This window comes from Myotis brandtii, unplaced genomic scaffold (genome assembly GCF_000412655.1).
Source record: "Myotis brandtii unplaced genomic scaffold, ASM41265v1 scaffold64, whole genome shotgun sequence".
NCBI classification, from domain to species: Eukaryota; Metazoa; Chordata; class Mammalia; order Chiroptera; family Vespertilionidae; genus Myotis; species Myotis brandtii.
Window position 1 is genome coordinate 3,839,696 of NW_005370460.1, and position 22,077 is coordinate 3,861,772.

The 22,077-nt window shown below is 53.9% G+C and overlaps 1 protein-coding gene across 3 annotated transcripts in view; it reads right to left on the bottom strand.

The window, feature by feature from the left end:
• The window catches only part of GPR161 (G protein-coupled receptor 161), a 39,175-nt gene that overhangs the window by 15,753 nt on the left and 1,345 nt on the right, over positions 1–22,077 (bottom strand). For all 3 annotated transcript variants that reach the window (XM_005880507.2, XM_014528539.1, XM_005880508.2), the window contains exons 2-3: positions 8,192–8,609; positions 4,039–4,763 (exon numbers count right to left, since the gene is read on the bottom strand). In XM_005880507.2, coding sequence (XP_005880569.1) covers positions 4,039–4,763; positions 8,192–8,609 — 1,143 coding nt within the window. The remainder of the gene's footprint in view (positions 1–4,038; positions 4,764–8,191; positions 8,610–22,077) is intronic.

Consider the following 22,077-nt stretch of genomic DNA (forward strand, 5'->3'; position numbering starts at 1 on the left):
CAGGAACGAGTCCGGTCCCCACAGGGGGACTCCCCGAAGCCAGACGAGCGTGGCTGGGCTGGAAGGTCTGGGAGCCATGCAGCCAGGTGCCCTCCAGTCGGTTCACCCAGCATTCCCCCCCAGAGCGGGTGCAGTCACCCCGAGATTCTTCACGTGAAATAGCCAACCTACTGGGCTGGGCCCAATCCAACCCTTTTACACGTTATTTTAAAGGCACAAAGCGAGAGGCCCCAGGGGTCGGTCAGAAGCCAGGGGCAGCTGGAAGCCACTAGTGCCTGCGAGAGGCCATTTGCGGTGAGATGGGCATTCTGAAGTGACCAGAAGACTCTAGGTGGCACCAGGAACAGAACTGGGAAAAGCAGGTGGGAAAATTCAAAGGCTCCAGGGTGGCCCCTCCCTCCCTGCAGCCCAGGCCTTTGCAAGAGGGCCCAGGAGCAAGCATGTCCTCTGAGCCCACGTGGGCCAGTGTCCTGGTCCCCGGAAGACACTGGGAAGGCACTATTTCCGGTTTTAGGAGCTGCGAGCTGGCGTTTGGATAGGCTGCCCTCCCCCGAGATCCAGGCCACCCTCCAATTTCTTAGGGGAGCCCAGGGGAGCCTGCTAATGGGCTCTTCACGAGCAGAAGACACTTGGGTGGCTCAGCGGCAGCTGGCACCACATGGAGAACCTAACCTTTGACCCTTCCTGGGGGCAACAGAATGAGAAAACCAAAATGCATTCATGTGGCTGAAATCTATGTATGAAACAGACATGACAACATGTTTATAAAACTCCTGGCTTCCCAGAGTCAGCCGGGAGCTCCAGCTATTTCTGGAATTCCACTCTGCCTTTGCTCATAAGCGCTGTCAGGAAAAATAACTTCGTGTCCTAGTCCATAGGTTATAGCTTTGCAGGTGCCCAGGCACATGGAGACGCACAAGAGCAAGACAGGGCCTCCGCGCTGGCTTCGGGATGGATCTTGTCCTTCTTGGCCTTTGATGACAACCAGTAGGGGTGCACTCTCTAGGGCAGTGATGGCGAACCTTTTGAGCTCGGCGTGTCAGCATTTTGAAAAACCCTAACTTAACTCTGGTGCCGTGTCACATATAGAAATTTTTTGATCTTTGCAACCATAGTAAAACAAAGACTTATATTTTTGATATTTATTTTATATATTTAAATGCCATTTAACAAAGAAAAATCAACCAAAAAAATGAGTTTGCGTGTCAGCTCTGACACGCGTGTCATAGGTTCGCCATCACTGCTCTAGGGTGAGGGGGGCCCTGAAGCAGGCTTGGGACAGGGGTTGAGGAGCCTCCTGCAGATCCAAGTTGTGCCCACAGAGGGCACTAGACCAGGGTGTGCTCAGCCTTGGCTTGGCCAGAGAGGCCAGAGAGGGAGGTGGAGGCCAGGTTTCCCCATCAGAGTCATTCCCAGCATGGACGGGGCAGGGTGCCGAGCTGGCGGGCACCGTATCCTGCTGTTCCCAAGGCTCTTGCTGGTGCTGCTGGCCTCGGTCTGGGAGCCTCCAGGGAAGAGGCAACAGGGACCCCCCAGCTCCCATTCCTGGAGAAGGCCAACAACTTCTGTCCCACACACTCTTCAACCCAAAGTCCTCCCACAAGACTGCTCTTCCCTCAATGAGCAGGAGACCGCCAGCTGCCTTGAACTTGCCAACCCAACCACAGCTGGTGTTTTCCGCCCGTTCTCACAGCCCCCCCAGCTCTTCCAGCGTAATCACCAGTGACTCGCATGGAGAATCCTGGCCTGAAAAGCAGCCGTTTCTTTTCGTTCTGTCTACCCTCTCCTCCTCCGTTCGCTTTCCTCATTTTTTCCCCCTTCCTCATTCTTAACTTCATAAAAAAAATTAAAAAAAAAATTTTTTTTTTGCCTAGGAGATAAGTGATTTTACAAAATCTGAACAAATACGCTAACCAGTGAAATAAAACCAAACCCTGGAGGTACTTGTGGCTCACAAGTCACACTTGCAAACATGATCTCGCAAGTGTCCTGGGTGGGCATTCCAGTGGCTGATATATGGGGAGATTTCGTTTCTCCTTTGGTCGAAATAAAAAGTCCCAGAATGCCTTCCTCTCTCCATCAACCCAGGAAATAAACCGGTGATGTTGGCTTACGTAACTGCCTCAGGGAACGGCTCTCCTAGCATCACTACCGTGAGCATTCGTGAGCATTAGGAGGGTTCTGTCGCTCCGCCCTGCCTGTTTCATGAAGAGGAAGACTCAATTTGAGTGGCGTGAGTTGCCCACAGTCATCCAGCAAGAGCTGAGAACCGCAGGTGCATATGGGCTCTTTCCACCAGCACCTGGTAAGTGCCCTCAAAATCTCTCTTCCCATAGCTCGTCCCGGTGAGGACCCCCTCACACATGACCCTAAAAATCCAGCTGCTCCTCCATGAGGACAACAGAGTAGTAACTGCAGGAGGCAAGGCCCCCTCACCCCCCACTCCCCCAAGCATGGGGAAAACAGGTGACAGTGGAAGGAGCAACAGGACGTTTAACAGTAGCCTCCAAGCATCTCCTCTGGTGTGTTTATTAATGACAGACAAATAGTGGCTGTAGGTGGAGGAACCTGGCCCGCACCACCCTTCCTGTAGGGAGTGAGAGGCTGTGCCCCGCACCCCAGTTCACACACGGAAGCCCTCCCCCCCAGTGTGACGGCATTTGGAGATGGGCCTTTGGGAGGCGATCAGATGAGGTCGCTGGGGTGGGATTCTCATAAGAAGAGACCAGAGAGCTTGTTCTCTCCCACCCCTGCCCCATGAGAGCACACGGCAAGGAGACAGCCAGGCGAGAACCGCACCAGAACCCTGCCGTCTGGCACCCGGTCCCCGACTCCCAGCCTCCTGAACTGTGAGAAATGTCTGCTGTGTAAGCCACCAGGCTGTGGTGTTTTCTTACAGGCGCTCGAGCTGACGAAGACATCGCCCAAGGGATGAAGGGCACCATGGCAATAAGGCACAGGGCCACACGTGCCCCTGACGTGATCACTAAGGGGCACGTGACCCTGGCGCTCCCGCCAAAAGCCTATAACCTCCCTCTGATCCCGAGATCACACACTGAGGGACTGCTACCAAACCCCTGGCCAGTGCTGCACAGAAGTGTCCATGTCACGGAGACAAGGAGAGAACAAAGACGTGAAGAAGACAAAGGGAGGCTGATGGCGGCGCGGGAACAGAAGAGACGTGAGTGGAAAACGGCGGCATCTGAACCACGTCTGTCGTCGTCGGTGGCAGTGTCACTGTCGGGGTTGGTGACGCCTGTGGTTAGGCAAGATGGTCACTCTAGGGGAGGCTGGGCTTTCCAACCCTCCCAAGGCTAAATTATTTAAAATAAAAAGGTCTATAAAGGCTGTCCCTGACTGGAGTCTTCCTGTGGGTCTCATCAAAGAGGACAGATGGTGTCCAGAACCTTGTTTGTCCTGAATCAGTCGTCCGGCTGAGGACAGCCTCGCAGGGACACAGAGTGGCATTTCAGTGTGTGTGTGTGGGGGGGGGGGGCGGAATTTGGGGGGGACAACCTAGGACACCCGTGACCTGGGACGAAAGGCCAAGGACATCTCAGGATGAGCAGTGAGGGGGAGGCCGCTGCTGTAAAGAAGTTGGAAGGAAGAGATTGGCCGAGGGAAGGCAGCTGGTGGTGCTGGGTTCCTTCCTCTCCAGGCAGGGGAGCTGTCCCCTGGGGCCAGGACCAGGACCACTGCTGAGGGAGAGGAGGGGGGAGTGGACAGCAAGCAGATTTCTGAACTCTGGCGCCCCCTGCCGAGGCCAGGACCGCTGCCTGGGAGGGGAGGGGCAGGGGCGGACAGCAAGCAGATTTCTGAACTCTGGCGCCCCCTGCTGAGCGCTGCTCAGCTCAGGAAAGCTGCGGGCATCACAGTGGGCCCTCTGGGTGCTCCTCCCCCAAAGGAAACCTGTACTTGGAGCCTGGAGGCCACAGCCGGTGTGAGACCTCGGCCAGCACCACGCCAGGGCAGCGGCGAGGACCTCAGCTGACCCTGGCTGAGGGAGAGCATCCCGTTCCCGGCCGGCTCCCTCGTTACCTGTGATCCTGTTGGAAATGCTGAAGAGCCTGGACGTCCTCTGCCGCTGGACGAAGGGCTCCCGGTAATACCGGTCCCCGCAGCACATGCCCAGCAGCTCCCTGCGAACCGTCTTGTTCCAGAGGCCGTAGATGAGGGGGTGGCAGACGGCGCTGGAGAAGCTCAGCCACGTGGCCCAGGTCTCCAGGCTCGGGGAGACGCAGTTCTTGCCCCAGAGGGCCTCGCAGGTGATGACCACCATGTAGGGGCCCCAGGTGACCATGAAGGCGCCCAGCACCACCAGGATGGTGATGAGGGCTTTGCACTGGTTGGCGGAGTAGACGACGCCCTGGAAGGCGTTCCTCCGACTGCCCGAGGAGGAGGTGGAGGTGCTGGAGTTCTTGCGCCCGGTCCCCTGGGCGTCCTCCTGCCCCAGGACCACCGTGCCACAGTGCACCTTGCGGGCCTTGACCCTGGCCACGCGGAAGATGAAGCCGTAGCACACGAGCATGACCAGGAAGGGGAACAGGGCGCACCAGATCTGCCAGAAGGCCGTGTAGCCGGGCTCCCGGTGCCACGCGGCCACGCACATCCACTTGAACTCGTCAAACTCCACGGAAGACCAACCGAAGAGAGGCGGCAGGCAGCCGATGAGGGAGTGGAGCCAGATGTAGACAAGAGCCATCACGGCTCGGTTCCCCGTAATCTTCATGGGGTACACCATGGGGTACAGGACAGCGTAGTAGCTGGGAAGGACGGGAGGCGAGAGAGGATCAAAACAGAGAAAACACCAGGCTGGGCACGCGCCGCTTTCCGGGCGGTCAGCACCTCCCCACCCAGATCGTGACCAAGGGACACGCTGGCTGGGAGAGGACTTCCCCGAGGGCAGTGCACGCAGGGGAGGGGCGGCCACGCAGACGCCGCCCGGTGCAGGCAGGACGTGCGGAAGGACTGTGGCCACGAGCCTCACATATCACCTGTGAAGCCACCTCATCCACAGGACCGTCTTGAGTCACTGGGGACCCAGCTCCGCGGTCAGCCCGAGGCTGCCGATCTCACAGCTGGCCTGGACATGGCGTTTCCGTGTCCAGGACTGTGGTGTGGACAGAATCGTGCATGTGCCCCGGGCACAGCCATCTGTAACCCTGGCATCTGGGTTTACATCTTACAAGGCCGTATGTGCAGCAGAGAGAGAAATAGGCCTCCGAGCAGGGGCGCCTGGCTCCACGGTGGCTCTGCCGTCTGCTGGCTGTGTGGCCCGGGGAAGCCGACTCAACCTCCCAGAGCTCTGTTCCTCCATCTGCGACACGGAGCCACAGAGCCTCGCCACCGATCTGTGCGAGGACGGAGTGTGCCCGCGAGGGCCGGGCCTGCACCCCGCCACCCTTCAAAGGGCAGTGGGGCCCGGCTTGTCTCTGCCTGGCCACCCACTGCTCCCCTTCCTTCTTGAGGACGGGACGCCCTCTTGTTTGTGCTCCCGTAAAGCTGCTGTGACCACAGCAGCCGGAGTCCTGGGGAACGAGTCAGGCCGCTCTGGTGGTCACCTTGCCCGGTGACGGGTGGAGACGCTGGCCTGGGTCCCATCATCCTGGCAAAGGAAATGTGAGGGGAGTTTGCCGAGGGCACTTCTGAGAACATTTCCTTCGCGTTCAAAAAGAACCACGGCTAGTTTCTTTGTTTCTGAAACACATGCGGCCCCTGGCCTCGGGCCCCAGGGTGGCCAGGCAGCAGGGGGGGGGGCGCCTAGAGGAGTGATGGCGAACCTATGACATGCATGTCAGAGGTGACACGCAAACTCATTTTTTTGGTTGATTTTTCTTTGTTAAATGGCATTTAAATATATAAAATAAATATCAAAAATATAAGTCTTTGTTTTACTATGGTTGCAAATATCAAAAAATTTCTATATGTGACACGGCACCAGAGTTAAGTTAGGGTTTTTCAAAATGCTGACACTCCGAGCTCAAAAGGTTCGCCATCACTGGCCTAGAGAATGCCAGCTGTCCTGGTCCTCTGACCAACCCGCCTAGACATCACAAAAACAATCACCGCAAAAACAATCACGATGAATAACCGTCCTTTGCAGCACAGCCCTCTGGCTATTCTCAAGACGCTGTTAGTGTTAGCACTTTATGGCAAGACTTGGGCTTTATTGTGACAAATGGTGTTTATATCCCTCGCTGACTAAGGTTCTGGCAGGAGCAAGTCCAGCCGTGACAGTGAGTTCTCCCAGCTGCGTCCGAGCCCCGTGGGCATGCCCAGCCCGAGGAGCCCCCACAGACCGGCCAGAGCACTGCCATGTGCCTCCACACCCGCCAGGGGTTATTTGGTTTCAGGGGGTGGGGGTGGGGGTGGGGATTTATATACATGGAAATGCACAAATCTGCCCCTCTATCATTTCTGTGTCTGCCACAAAAGATGGATTTCATAGATTTGAAACTTCATGTTTGAAATTTAAGCCTCATTCAGGCAGGTTCAGAGGAAAATGGAGAAAAGGGCAGCTTCCCCCGCGGGGGAACGCAGGCGAAGTGCGGGGGGTGGGGGTGGGGGGGTCCCTTTGCTTCCTGTACCCTCAGCTGTCTTCTGAAGGCCTCCGTCTGTTCTCCAACAACTCACGCTTCGCCCGGAGCCCAAGCGGGCCTTGTCCCCTGAGGCTTCCTGATGTCACCTGTTGCTGAAAGGCCGCCGGGCACAAATGGGCTCCAACGCTCAGCTCCCCTGCACGAGACCAGTGACCTTGATATGACCTTGGCTTTAACAGGAGGCTCCCCGCCCCGGGGAGCACAGTAACTCATGCTGAGCGTGGCTTTCCTCACCGGAACTGACAAGCCGTGGCTCCAGCTACTAGTACTTTCTCTGAGCTGGAGTTCCATCCGGCGTGAGTGACCGCCGGCTCCCTTCCCTCAACGTCCTCCCCCGTGCGGACAGCCGCCAGGACTCTGGCCTTGGGCCTGGCCTGTGCCCTGGATGGACAATCCAGCGACCATTTGTCAGCTAAAACCGTGATGGTCCCAAGGGAACCCGGGGACTGTGTCAGCCATGGACAGTGTCACGGGCTCGTCCCCTCTGTGCTTCCCTGACTGCTTCTTCCCTAGTTCTGTATGTCACGCTGAACCTGAGTCTACCCTCCTGCCCCGAGGAAGTCCCCCCTCGAAACCCGGGGACTGTGTCAGCCACGGACAGTGTCACGGGCTTGTCCCCTCTGTGCTTCCCTGACTGCTTCTTCCCGAATTCTGTGTCACGCTGAAGCTGAGTCTACCCTCCTGCCCCGAGGAAGTCCCCCCTCGCCTGGGATGAATGAGCTGACCATCAGCAAAATGCAAATCACCAAGCTGAATCCAGGGGGGACTCGCCGCCAAAGCCACGCGCCCCCTCGGACAGCACACATTGGAATCGGGGGGCCCCTGTCGGATGCAGCGAGGGCACCCATAGGGCCCTCTTTACTGGGCCACTACACCACGAGGGGAGGGCCACCAGCCTGCTGAGGGCACCTGCACCTCTCAGGCGCCTGCGTCTCCGTCCCTGGGTTGTCTCCCTTCCCCGGCTCTCCGTCCACCCGGAGGGGAGGCTGGTGAGGTCCCTGCATGGTGGACGGGACAGTGTTTCCTCTTTGCGTCCCCACCCCAAGCCCAGCTCTGGCCCAGGTCAAAGCCACAGCAGCGGACAGCAGGTCTGAGCCCTCCTCTGCCACGTCACCTTCCACAGCTGCTGTTCCTCATCTGTACGCTAAGAAATCGGGGTCTCCATGAATGTTTTTTTAAAGCCATGGAACCTCTTTTAAAAAAACTACAGAGAGAATTATATCTAAACATATACAAATATTACAGATTACATACACATGGGCACTGGGCTCGAATGCCCACTGCCAGCCCCTCCCAGGGTGCAGCCTCTCTCTCTGGGCCTGGGCAGGGGCAGGGACGTAATGCTGGAAAGGGCTCCATGTTCAATGACACCAAACAGAATGCAAGAGCAAACACCTATATAATAAATGATAAATAAAACTCCACGCAAGAGAGACGAGGTAAGACCCGAGGTCCTCTGGCTGAAGGGACAGAAGCAAAGGCAGACTCTGCTTTCTCCCCTGGCCCCACAGAGCCCGGCACCCTCCCAAGGGACTCAGCGTGACAGTCCCAGGGCCAGGTGACCGCTGCGGGTCCCTCTGCGGCAAGCTTACCGGTCGATGGCAATGACCCCGAGGGTGAGCATGCTGGCCGAGCTGATGAGCAGGTACAGGAGGGCGGAGAAGTTGCACCAGACCACCCCGAAGATCCATTCCCGCCGAATGGAGCTGGTCACCACGAAGGGCAGCACCAGCACGGACAGCAGGAAGTTGGACAGCGTCAGGCTGAAGACGAACTTGTTGCTGAGGGTGAGGAGGTAGGACTTCTTGTACAAGGTGACCACGATGACCAGGTTGCCCAGGCAGACGAAAATGGTGATGACCACGATGGCGATGAACTCGGTGACGATGGCGCCCCCTTCACCAGCCGCCGCCCCCGTGCGGTTGCTCAGCTCCTTCCAGTGGCCCAGAGAGGAGTTGAGGCTCATGGTCAGTGCGCCTGGGCATGGGGTGGGCGCAGCATGCTGGATGACTGGAGGGACAGGGCAAGACGGGGGACAGGAGAAGGTCATCGGATCAGATCACCCGACCTCCACAGAGAGCAGCAGAGGCCCCAGGCCCCCAGCTCGTCCAGAGACTCAGCCAGCCTCCCTGCCACGCTCTACACACAGGGCCTGTTTTCTACAACCCACTCTGTGTGCCGTTCATTGTGTCCCCGTGAACGGGCAGCCCTCCGTTCTAAACGACCCATCCGTTCCGCAAGGCCAGCAGTTCCGACCTTGACTGCACCAAGTCACCCCGCGTGTCAGCTCCAAGGGTCACCTGCTAGATTCTGGTCCCAGAGACCAGAGGTGCGCCTAGGAATCTGCATGTGAAACGGGCTGGAGCAGGTGGTTCTGGTACAAGTGTGGGCGGCTCCTGCCACACCCTGACCCCGCAGCAGCCTCGGCCCCTGGAGCTTCCCCGACAGGCAGCCTCTCAGGCTCCACCTGGGACTCACAGCACCAGGTCCGGATGCTGCTCCCCCCACTTCCCCCCGCTGACCCGTGTGCACTGAAGGCTGGCAGCAGGACTCCCGTGGGCGCTATCCTGAGGCCCCTGAGCAGGGCAGAAGCAAGTGCACTTCGCACGGAGACATTGCCATCGCTCCGGCCAGACAAGGACCCCGGCACTGAGTATCAGTGGGAAGTGGAGGACCAGGTAGGGGTCTGGGCCCAGGAGCCCCATTCTCGGTGAGGCGCGGTTCCTGCGCTCAGGAAAATGGCTCAGGATTTGGCTAAAACTCAACATTGACACATGTTAGCATTCAAGGCTGCCGATGGATGTCTCTCCAAAAATGTTTGTCTGCTACAATCAGCCAAAGAATCCCATGATCACTTCCCCACCTGCTCTGGTTCCCCACCAACAGAAGACACCAGAAAGAAAGGAGAGATTGCTTTGCATGAGCCAGACAGGAAGAGCCGGTGCCGACCGCCTCTCACAGCCGGGCCCCTCCGGCTGACCCACACCTCCACCAAACACCTCTGGCCACAGGGAGCTGCTGGTATGGGAGGCAGCCCTGGCCTCACCAGCAGTACTAATTACAAAGATTCCCTTCAGAGGGGGCCCGGCCACTGTGGGTCACGACCACGGGTCCCAGGCCCACTCGCTTGAGCAGGACCCAATAATCCTGGTCTCTCCTGCATTTGACAGCCTCGAAACACATCACAAGTTACTTCTTTCCCTTCTCCAGATAAAGTCATCAGATCCCAAGGTGCCGTCCAGGCCGCCCCTAACTCAGACTCCTGCTGGGGACCTGCTCATGGATTCTGTGACCCTCTCGACTTGTGGTCCCCAAACCTGCACACACCATCCTGGATGTGGTGGGTGAGTGTTGAGGACAAAGGGGCAATTTCCTCCATGATCAGTATAATCTCAAAGAAGTGTTTTCCTTTAGCAAGTGTATCAGCCTGTTGGGCTTAATGAACTTATGTCAGTGTGAGCTCAACTAAAACCCAACGCTTACACACATCTGAATTTCTGTGAAGGTAGGCACCCCCAAAACTGAAACTATGAAATCAATGTTTTTAAGCCTAAACACAAAGCATTACTTCTATTAAATTTTATTTTGTGCATTTTGGCCAGTATATCCAGGCTGCTAAAGTATTCTGAATTTTGATTCAGTGATGCAATGTGCTAGGTTACTCCAGCTTTGTGCCACGACTACACTTTATAGGTAAGCCTCGTATGTCTGTCTTTGGGAGGTCATTGTGGGTTTTGTCTTTATTTTGTGAGTTGTAGATTTTGTTAACTCTTATATGTAAGTGATTAATTGGTGTCTCAAACCAAGGCCCTACATAAGCCTGTTACTCTTAACTGCACACGTGATAACACAGTGGCTAAGAAAACAGACTTTGAGAGCCCTGGCTGGGTACTCACATGGCTAGACCATCGTCATGATACGCCAAGGTTGCAGGTTCGATCCCCGTCAGGGCACATACAAGAATCAACCAATGAATTCGTGAATAGGTGGAACAAAAAATGGATAGGAGCTTTTAAAGCAAAATAAAATTAAAACACTAAGAAAAATGGAAGCTCTTAGAGGTGTGATTAGAGTAAACATAGTCTAAGTTAGTCTTGGTCCAGAAGCCTTCCTTGGTCATGGCTGTTTCCCCAGCACCTGGACAAGTGCCTGGCACAGTGCGTAACTCAAGAATTATGAGTTGATGAATGACTAACCTGCAAAACCATGTCATTGTTAAGTCAAACGTGATTGTTAACATTATAAAGTAAGCACGAAAAGGATAAAAATTGGGTGCAGAACTTTACTGTAAAGAAGGAATGAAGTACTCCTGGGCCCGGCTGCTCTCCAGGGGCCGTATTAGCAGGCACACCAGTGAACTGTGAAATCACAGCCGCGGGCTGGCTGCAGTCCTGGGGTCCTCGCAGGAGGCCGAGGGGGAGGAGGGACAAAGACCTGCCCCCCAGGGAAACCCACACCCCAGCCCTTGCCAGGAGCCTGGAGTGGGGAGGGCACAAGCCCCAGCAAATCCCTGGGGGTGTACTTTTAAAGAACAAGAAAGGGTTTGGAATGCCCCAGCCCGTGAAGGCGCCCAGGCAGGCAGCCAGCGTACCGGGGGCCTGACAAGCCAGGGCCCATCGAACGAAGCAAATTCAAGAGTGACTCACATTTCCACTCTCCTGGCCAGTTCTGTTGCCAGACACAAGGGTGTTCCACTCCCACACTCACTCCATCCTGCCCTGACCAGATAATCCCCCAGCTCCAGCTTAGAGAAACAACATGATTGGAACTCGATTACGGTTTCATGTGAGCATCAGAAATCCTTCCCTCCCAAGGAAGGCTGGGCATGCCAGCACTGTCCCGGCTCAATGTACTGCGGTCCCTCCTCTCTGGAACTGCCTCCAGTCTTCTTGACCAATCACCCCCAGGGAGCAAGCTGTCCGCTGGAGCAAGGACTGCTAGTAGCCTCGAGTCATCAGAGCCAAACCTGCCCCTCAAATGAGATTAATACCATTGTGTGGGTTAAAAAAAACCAAACGAAAGACAACACTATGGAATACTGAGACAGGTATCCATTGTTTTATAAATTGGTTTGCATGGTGATTAATTCCCTAGAAATACTTCTAGAAAAGCCTGGTGTGTGAGGACAGAATGACTACAACATAAGGGTGGATTTCTCCCCTCTTATTTAATTGTGTCAGTCAGATACTTTGCGGCTCACCTCCTATCTGACCTAGAACTCTTGGGTTTTCCTTGATTTACAGTGGACTCTTTTCCTGCTCCTAGCCGTCGCCTGCATGTGTCAGATCCACAGCGAGGCCTGGGGGTTAAGTGTAGAAGCCAAAGGACCTGGGTTTGAGGAACCAGCTCCGGGGCCAACAGGGAGGTGCATAGCGGAGTGAACAGCCCTGGGGCGAGGAAATACTCCTCAGCACCACTTCAAAGGGCCCAGGTGAGGTCACTGTGATGCTATTTTGGTCTCACTCTGGGGCTCTTCATCTCAGCACCTCAAAGAACTTTATGCACATCACTCACCAGCTTGGGGAGCGGGGTGGAGTTGGGAAGAAGGTTCTAATAACCACCCTGTTTTGCACTAAGATAAAGAGCGAACCCCTGCCCCCACTCCACCCACAAACCGGGCCACACAGCTCGCTCGGTGCCAGAAAGAGATCACAGGACCCTGGGTGCCCTCTCTCCCCTCCCCCATCCCACCCTGGCACTCCCGAGAAAGCTGAGCTAAAGACCGACGGCCAGCCAGCCAACCCAGGGTCTGGGACAGTGCACAGTGCTTTGCTCTTGTCCCCATGAAGGCATCACAACCTAGGAAAGTCTTGGTTCAAAGCCTCTCACTCTGACGGGGAGCAGGGCTGAGCTGCATGCACCAGAGGAGGGAAAGGAGGCGAGACCCAGAGCCCAGTGGCCTTGTGGTCCGTCTGAGCTCTCGGTTTGCCAGTGGGAGACGCCAGGCTGCGGTCCCTCTGCACATACAGTCTCAGTGTGAGCACCTGGCTGCCCTGCGTCTGTGCAGGGGCTGGAGGCCAGCGTTCCTCCAGATCCTGCCACTGACGGTACCACATCCGCAAGGACCTCAGCGCTGACTCTTGTCAAATCTCTCCCCAAGACAAGCTCCTGCTCCTCAGCACGGACACTCCCCAAGGCTCGGCCCGTGATCCATTCCTCTCCCCACACCTTTGAGTGCCGCTTAATTATTAGTAACTGTTATCAGTATTTGCAAAACACTGTGCAGCACACAACGTACTTCATAAACATCATCTCATTTAACCTTGTGCGTGATGGTTAGAGGTAGGAATTGCTCCTCTCCACACTTCAGGGAGAGCATGAACTCAGGAACTAAAGGGCCCGGGTTCAAATCCCGGCTCCACTGCTTACAGGCTCTGGACCTTGACACATTACTCAGCCTCTCTGGGCGTCGGCTTCGCACTTGTAAATGGAGGGAATATTCCTGCTCAGAGAACATTCCTCATAGGGTTGGTGGGAGGAATCAATGAGTTAATATTTGCACAAGTGTTCATTAAATAATAAAATGGAGAAACTGAGGCTCAGAAAGGTTGAGTGCCTGGTTCGAGAGAACAGTTAGTAGTAGTTCCACAACTTGGTCCTTTGGTCTTAGACTACCATGCGCCTTCAGTCCACCCATCCCCAGAGCAGGTGAGACTCTACGTGCTGTGGCCTCCTCCACACTCTCACCGCCAACCCCTTCATGTACCTTCCGCTCCAGCCAGCGGTGCTGTGTGCTCCCATCTCTAATTTGCTTCGCTCCTGCCTGTCCTCTCCCTGCTTGTAGAACGGATGAAGATGCCGTAAGTCTAACTATTTTATTGACCTGTTGGTCTAATAACTTCATGGAAGGAGAGAAAGAAACAAACCAACAAATGGGTGGGGGGGGAGATAGGGGCTTGAGAATAACTCAAAATATACCAAGTCACATGCTGGCGCTGGACTTGAGTTCTTGGATATGCCACCAAAAGCAAACAAAGAAAAAAATAGATAAATGGCACTTCATGAAAATTTAAAAATTTTGTGCATCAAAAGATACTACTGACAGAGTAAAAAGGCAACTCACAGAATGGGAGAAAATATTTGCAAATCAGATGTCCAATTAGGAATTAATATTCAGAACATATTGAGAACTAAAACTCAACAACAAAACAACAACAACAAGCCATGGCTGATAAGCACATGAAAAGATGCTCAAGGTCAATAATCATTAGGAAAAGCAAATCAAAATTACAAGATACCACCTCACAGCCATTAGGATGGCAACTATGAAAAAAAAAAGAAAAGAAAAGAAAGAAGAAAACAGAAAATGACAAGTATTGGTGAGAATGTGGAGAAATTGGAACTTTTGTGCACTGTTGGTGGGAATGTAAAATGGAACAGCCAATGTAGAAAACAGATGGTCATTCCTCAAAAAATTAAACAGAATTACCATCTGATTCAGCAGTTCGATTTCTGGTTATACACCCCAAATAACTGAAAGCAAGGTCTTGAAGACATATTGTACCCCCACGTTCATAGCATTATTCACAACAGCTAAAATGTGGAAGCAACCCAGGTGTCCATCAACCAATGACCGGATTGGCCAAATGTGATCCATCCATATGACGGAATACTATTCAGCCTTAAAAAGGAAAGGAATTCAGACACATGCTGCAACATGGATGAATCCTGAGGACATGATGCTGAGTGACATAAGCCAGCCACAAAAACACAAATGCTGTACGATTCCACTTATCATGAGGCACTCAGAATAGTCAATAGCATAGAGAAAGCAGAATGGCTGCCTGGGCTGGGGAGAGAAGGGAATGGGGAACTATTTTTCAGTTTTGCAAGATGAAACGAGCCCTGGACACGGATGGTGGGGATGGTTGCACTATATGAAATGTACCAAAAACCACTGAACTGTGCACTTAAAAATGGCTAAAATGCTACATTTTATGTTATATGTATTTTACCACAATTTTAAAAATTGAAAAAAAAAGTCCCAAGGTACCTGCTCTCTAACTTCTCTCCCCCACAGGGTTTGGGGAGCCATGAGATGAAGGCAGGGTGATCCTCACAGCCGCTCACCCACAGACAGAGATGAATCATAGAAAGCCCCTAGAGCAGTGGTTCTCAACCTGTGGGTCGCGACCCCTTTGGTGGTCGAATGACCCTTTCACAGGGGTCGCCTAAGACCATCCTGCATATCAGATATTTACATTACGATTCATAACAGTAGCAACATTACAGTTATGAAGTAGCAACGAAAATAATTTTATGGTTGGGTCACACGAGGAACTGTATTTAAAGGGCCAGAAGGTTGAGAACCACAGCCCTTAGAGAAACCCCTGCTGGAACAGGTAGGACGCTCAGGCCATGTCGGGCACGGATCATTCCTCTCGAAGGACTAGTCCACGGCTGAGCCCCTGAATACAGCTCGTAAGGGGGCTGCACCCTCCTGGATCACATACTGAACCAAAACTCAACTCTCTGTTCACCAAATGCCTCTGCTGAAGCGCTTCCTCTGCGCGCTGGGGAGTGAGAGGAACACTCAGTCCTGAGCCAAGCTGGACTCGGAGCCACGGACTGTCAGCTGAATTTCTTCAAAGGGCAACTGGCCGCTCTCCCAGGCCTCCACCAGCAACACTGAGAGCTGCCATCATCGCCCTCCTGTTTCCCGGTCAACACGGACAGGGGAGGGTCCCCGCGAGCCTCCCAGAAACTCCACAAACAGCAGCTGACGTCATGGTGAAGCCAAGTCACCCAGGGCAGAGTCCCGGGCCCGAGAGAAAGCTTCCGGAAAGAGGAGAAAAGCCAGTGATGGCTTGACCACAGCTCGAGGGGGCGGCTTCAGCCATCGAAGGAGGAGCAAGACCTCACTATGGAAACACCTCCCAGGCACGGGCCCCGTCTGGACCTGGTGGCTGCCTGGGCGGGAGAGGAGTGGAACCGCCAGCTCCTCCGGAGGAGGCTCAGCAAAGCCTCCAGCGCTGGCCCGTGGCCATGCTGCCGGGATCCGGGATCCCCGCAAATCCCGAAGGCGGAGCTGGGTCAGCCCAGGCCAGAGCTGCCCGGGCGCTTCCCAGTCTACCTGCTGCTGCTGCCAGCGCCAGGCGCTGATTCCAGGCGCTGATTCCCGGGCAGCTGGACCGAGGGCGTGGCGCGGAGCCCCTGCTCCGGCAGGAGCCAAGGCCAAGGCCACGCCGGAGTTCCCAACCGGCCCAGCCCGCAGCTGCTCAGCACGGCACTCAGATGTCACTGGTGCACAAGCCTAAGGTGTCCAAACCCGACTTCCAATCATTGGCCTCTCAGACCTCCTCCTTCCACCTCTTCTCCATCTCATTCACATGCTGCCCCATCGCTCCCGCTGCTCGGACCCTCAACACTGGGGCCTCCTGACGCCTCACTTCCTCTCACAGCCCCTCAGCCAACCTGCTGGCTGTACTATTGAAATGTATCTAGAATTCACCTGTGTCTCACTCTCTCCACCACCGCCATCCTGGTCCAGGCTACACGATGTCTCCCTGGATTAAAACAGCCTTTTCATTATCCTTTCCTTCGCTTGTTGTCATTAAGCATTTTCTCCAGAGGAAGGGACACGACAGGCAGGTGGACTCACACAGCCTGGGAAAGGTGGCGATCGCCAGCATCAGCCATGCCCAAGCCTCTGACCTCCCTGTGCCGCTCGTGTGCATAACATCTAGTTCAAGGTCCCCCTTAAAGGCAAAATTCTGAAGACCCCTTTCTGGAACCTTCCACCCCGGGATGACCCTGAGCACCACTTCCTAGCCACCGTTTTCCTTTTCTATTTTAGTTATCCTTTCAGACGCGCCTGTTCTAGCACGAGTTTTACTTCAGGTGAAGATGCTTTCCCCTCCAGATGGCTTAGAAATTCTTCCTCGGTGTCCCCGTCGATCTCCCAACAGCACTTTGTATGTAGAGAAAATGAATATTTTATATCCCCCTACTCATTAATATCTACTTAGATCTGATATTCAATAGAGAGAACATTTTTTTAAATGTGTGATCATACTCATGACTCCCCAACATTTGAAACCTAAGAGAGACCTTGAGAAGTAGTTCATTCGAGTCGTGCTATTTTGCAGATGAAACTGAAGCCCAAGAGGGGAGGGAGTTACTTACAGCCATGCACCTAATTACTGACAGAGCCCAGATTTCCTGATTCCATCACCACGTCTCTGCCCTCACTTGGCCATCCCCAGGGCTGGGAGGGAGTGCGCACGGCAGGTAAGAAAAGGACCCCTCTAGAAGATAGTCTCAGTTAAAGTTTATAACAAGTGCTGATCTCTGCTGTGGGCAAGGTTGCCAATGACCTCCTAGCCGAATCCAGCCGCCTTTCCTTGAGCTCTCCGTAGCAGGGGCACCTTCGACTGCTTCCGTTTCTGCCTGCGACTCCCTGTCGCCTGGGCTCCCTGACCCTGCTCTCTCCTGCGGCTCCCTCCTTCGCTCCTGACCAGCCCCATTTACCTGTAATCATCCTGCCCTGTAAGTGTTACTGTCTCCCTCCTGGAGCACTCCCTCCTTTCTCATCTAGGAAACGAACCATCTGCTCCTCTACATCCCCTCCCCTTGCTCTGGTAGCTGCCCTGAGCTTCCTCTGTAGAGCCCCTCTTTCCATAGTGTGAGTTCCTGTGCCTTCGTGGATGTGACACACGACTTAACGCCTTGTCAATCATATCCCAACTCCCACTACCCAATCAGCTTATGAGACATAAGGAGACCGTTGCGGGGATAGATGGGAGAAAGACAGTTCCTGGGGGACAGCCTGAGACAGAGGAGGTAAGAAAAGGAGACCCGATGAAATGATCTCAACCTGGACCCCTGCCTGAAGCCAAACAGACTCCTGAGCAGCTCAGGCATGAGCCAGGAGCTTCCCTTTCTGCTCAAGTCAATTTCAACTGGATTTCGTATCTTTTGCAAAAAAGAATCCTATTTCCACTGTGTAATGTACATGACTGTCTAACCACTATGCTATATGCACGCACCCAAAACGAATACAAAATAATAGCAAATGTAAACTGTAACTGAAAATAGAGACGGATCTGATATCGCATCTCTCTCTCTCTTTAAGCTCCCTCTCTGTACCCACTTAAACAAAGATGATCCCAAAATCTCCATCAATAACCTAGACCCGTGGTCAGCAAACTGCAGCTCGTGAGCCACATGCGGCTCTTTGGCCCCTTGAGTGTGGCTCTTCCTAAGCCTTAGGAGTACCCTAATTAATAACAATGTACCTACCTATATAGTTTAAGTTTAAAAAATTTGGCTCTCAAAAGAAATTTCAATCGTTGTACTGTTGATATTTGGCTCTGTTGACTAATGAGTTTGCCGGCCACTGGTCTAGACAACTCTTTGGAGCTCCGGCTTCATAGCCATGGTGGATGTCTTCTCCCAGATGTCAAGCCCAGGCAGCTGGGACACATGTGCAGATGGAATCCACCATCTCAGCATGCTGTTCTTCACGTTTCTCTCTACCATCGAAAGAACACCACCCACTCACTCACTCACGTCGGAAATGTGGATGCCCTAGGCTCCTCTTGCCAGTATTCCTGCCGTGTAAGGCCCGGACTGCACTTTCAGTGCGGCCGGGTAGATGAGTGAGCCTTGGATTTCCATACTGACCTTCTCAGTAAAATCATGTACGTAGGCGTTGGTTGGTTCCATTCCTATCCCAGACATTGAGCGCATCACTGACTTCTCACTCAAAACTTCATCCTCTCTGCCACTGCCCCAGCTCAGAACACCCCCACCTTCCCCCGAGGGCTACCAGACGTTTCCATCTCGTCTTATCTTTGATCTCGCCCCCACTCCAATCTGCTGCCAGGCTGCCAATCCCCTACACAAGCCTGATTGTGTCATGTCGTTCTCTGGCACCCACAGGACGTATTCACTCGCGGGACCCTCCACTTCGGCTACCCCGGATCACTCTCCATCCTCCAAGTCCATGACTTTGCACATGACGATGCTTTCATCGTCTAGATGTCCCTCCTGCCTCTTCTCCCACCTGCAGAAGAGCTCATCCTTAAGACTTGGTGAATCAGACTGGAATTAGAATTAAGTGAGAATTTTCTTTGTATTGCACCTCAGCCTGGCCTGATAATTACTTCTGTTATCACAAGGTTTTTCTGTGGATTTCCTATGTTGCTCGGGTAGATGCTTCTTTGCTCATTTTATTTATGTAACAGATGACCTTTCTGCCATTTCTTTAAACATTAAATTGAAGAAAGGATGCAGAACTAAAAAAAAACAACTTGGTAAAAAATGTCACTATGAAAATGAAAGAAATTATACATGCCACATTGGCTAAAGGGGCTCATTGACCAAGTCAAGCCTGGTGCCAAGGAGGAGAGAAACTGAAAAAAAGTAAGAAAAACAGTAATTTAAAATATCTAATCTAATAAAAGAGAAACATGCAAATTGACTTACCTCTGCTACACCCACAAGCCACGCCCACAAGCCAATCAGGGGCAAATATGCAAATTAACCCAACTAAGATGGCGGCAGCCATGGAGCTGGAGCTAGCAGGAGGCTTAGGTTGCCCCCGGTGATGGAGGAAGCCAAGCTTCCCACCTGCCCTGCGGCCCTGAGCTCCGCTCAAGGCTACAAAGTTTCAACAATTATAGATAAATAAATCCCAGATACCTGCTTCCAGCCCGCGGCTGTGGCCAGCCTGAAAACGACCAGGCACCCCAGTAGTGCCCACCACCCTGAAGAGCCTGTGGGCAGCCTGAAAACAGCCTTTAGCCCCTCACCCAGGCTGGCCAGGCACCCCAGTGGGGACCCCTACCCTGAAGGGGGTGTGACCAGCCTGCAAACAGCCCTCAGCCCTTCACCCAGGCTGGCCAGGCACCCATGGCGTGAGGGTCCCTGTTGGGGGGCTTGGCCAGCCTGAAAACAGTAATCAACCCCTCACCCAGGCTGGCCAGGCACCCCAGCAGGACCCCCACCCTGATCCAGGACAACCTTCAGGGCAAACCAGCCGGCCCCCATCCATGCACTAGGCCTCTATCTTATATAATAAAAGGGTAATATGCAAATTGACCCTAACAGCAGAATGACTGGTCACTATGACACACACTGACCACCAAGGGGCAGACACTCAATGCAGGAGCTGCCCCCTGGTGGTCAGTGCATTCCCACAGGGGGAGCTCTGCTCAGCCACAAGCCAGGCTAACGGCTGCCAGTACAGCGGTGGTGGTGGGAGCCTCTCCCGCCTCCTAAGCAGCGCTAAGGATGTCCAACTGCAGCTTAGGCCTGCTCCCCGCTGGCAAGTGGACATCCCCCGAGGGCTCCCGGGCTGCCAGAGGGATGTCTGACTGCTAGCTTAGGCCCAATCCCCTGGGAGAGTGGGCCTAAGCCAGCAGGTGGACATCCCCCGAGGGGTCCCAAAAACTTCGAGGGCACAGGCCGGGCTGAGGGACCCCCCCCGAGTGCACAAATTTTTGTGCACTGGGCCTCTAGTATTTAAATAAACAATAGCAAAGAAAAAATGGAGAAGGGAAAATTTAATATTGAGACGGAGAGGATTTCCTAATCAAGAAAACTTGAAGCCACCAAAAAAAAAAAATCAGTATAGACTTAACCACCTAAAAGTTAAATACTCCTGCACAAAGGTACAATAAACAAAGATGGAGAAAACACAAAAGGCAAGATATTTGACTTACTAACAAGAAAAGAATTAAACTCCAGAATTTAGTAAGAGCCTCACAAATTGATGGAATCACAGACAATTCAATGAAAAACTGGAGGGAAAACTTGATGGTACAACTGAGTCAGAAAGTCAGTCCTTCCACCAAATTCCAGAGAGAGCGAACAGCTACCTCCAGTTTTGCTGAGGGTTTTCTGTGGTTGTTGTTCTCAAAGGAAAACATTGGAAGAGAAAACACCGATTCTCACCTCAGGTGTGTTTGATTGTGTCTCACAGGACAGCAATGCCTCCTAAGGGCTAATGCAGAGGGTGTAAGCTGACAGTCTGCACGTTATGAAAAACGTTTTGAATTAGTTGTCATCTTTAAAAAACGTGAAGCTTTTTCCCCCATAAAAAATGTACAGTTCCCACCCTAGCCAGTGTGGCTCAGTGGATAGAGCATCAGCCTGCTCTATCTGAAGGGTCCCGGGTTCGATTCCGGTCAAGGGCACCTGCCCAGGTTGCAGGCTCGATTCCCAGTGGGGGGCGTGCAGGAGGCAGCTGATAAATGATTCTCGCCCATCATTGATGTTTCTCTCTCTCTCTCCCTCTCCCTTCCTCTATGAAATCAATAAAAATCTATTTTAAAATATAAGCTCCCCCTGAGGGCAGGCAACACTGTGCTGGAGCCTTGTGGCACCTGCACCTGCCCCCGTCCCTTTACGGGAAGGCATGTCCCCCCCCTCCCCCACACACACACACACACACACACAGCCCTCCTCCTGCAGGCAGCCTCCTGACCAGCCCCAGCCAGCACAGAGTTTACACTACACAGAACCGAACTTCCTTCGACTGACATTTAGGCCAGTTTCAGTCCAGCCCATTTCTGCCTTCCTCAAACCCAAAGAGCTCAGCCCCTCCGACCACACAGCCCCCTTCGTCTCTCAGACTCCCACTGCAAGGGTCGCAACAAAAGGGGAGGACTTGAGGACCTGAGGCCTAGGATTTCGCTTCTAAAACGCTCAGCAGGCCTCTATATGAGGGGCCTAATCTCCCTGCCGGGTGGTGGAGCAGGACAGGGCCCCACCTGTGATGGAGCCACGTCAGAAGACCCGACTTCCATGTTGGCTCCCAATCTGCTGGACAGAGAACTTCATCTCTCCAGGCTCAGGGTCCTGCCTATACTGTAAAAGGGACTACACCCTCCACAGGGCTGTCAGGTGAAGGAAACAAACAAGTGTATGAAAGTGCTTGGAAGCATCTTCAAGTATAAAATAAGAGGGGTGTGGCCTAGGACAGAGACGGGTGCTCTGGAGAAAGTGCCCAAAGGGGTGGTGGGAATCCCAGGTAAAGAGAGTTGGGTGAAGAGTCTGGACTGTGCGGCCTCGGTCCCTCCCACCCCTCCTCCTGCTTCAGGCCTCTCCCCACCTGTCTCATTGGGGGGCTGCGGGGAGGTGATTCTCAGGGATGCTAAGCTCTCCCACGATTGTCCAGGTCCAGGTCGCAGGGGAGGAGGCCGGCTGGATGGGAGGAGGCAGGCGCTGTGCGGCCGGTCCTCCCAGCCTTGGGCTCGCGGACACCCGCTGGCCCCGGACACTGGCCCACCTAACTTACCCTTATCGCCACTGAACTCATCCAGGAATCGAGGTCCTTTCCCTCCAAAGCCACACCACCTCCGTCAATGACCTGATCTTGAAAGCACTTTCCCCAAACTGATCAAAGGTACAAGCACAGCCCAGAGCTGTGGCCCCAAGTGCTGCCAGCGCCCGGCTGGGCTGCGTGCTGGCTGGAGCGCAGAAGTCGCAGAAGCACATCGAACGGCCCGGCCCTCCCGCGGGCTCTCACCCC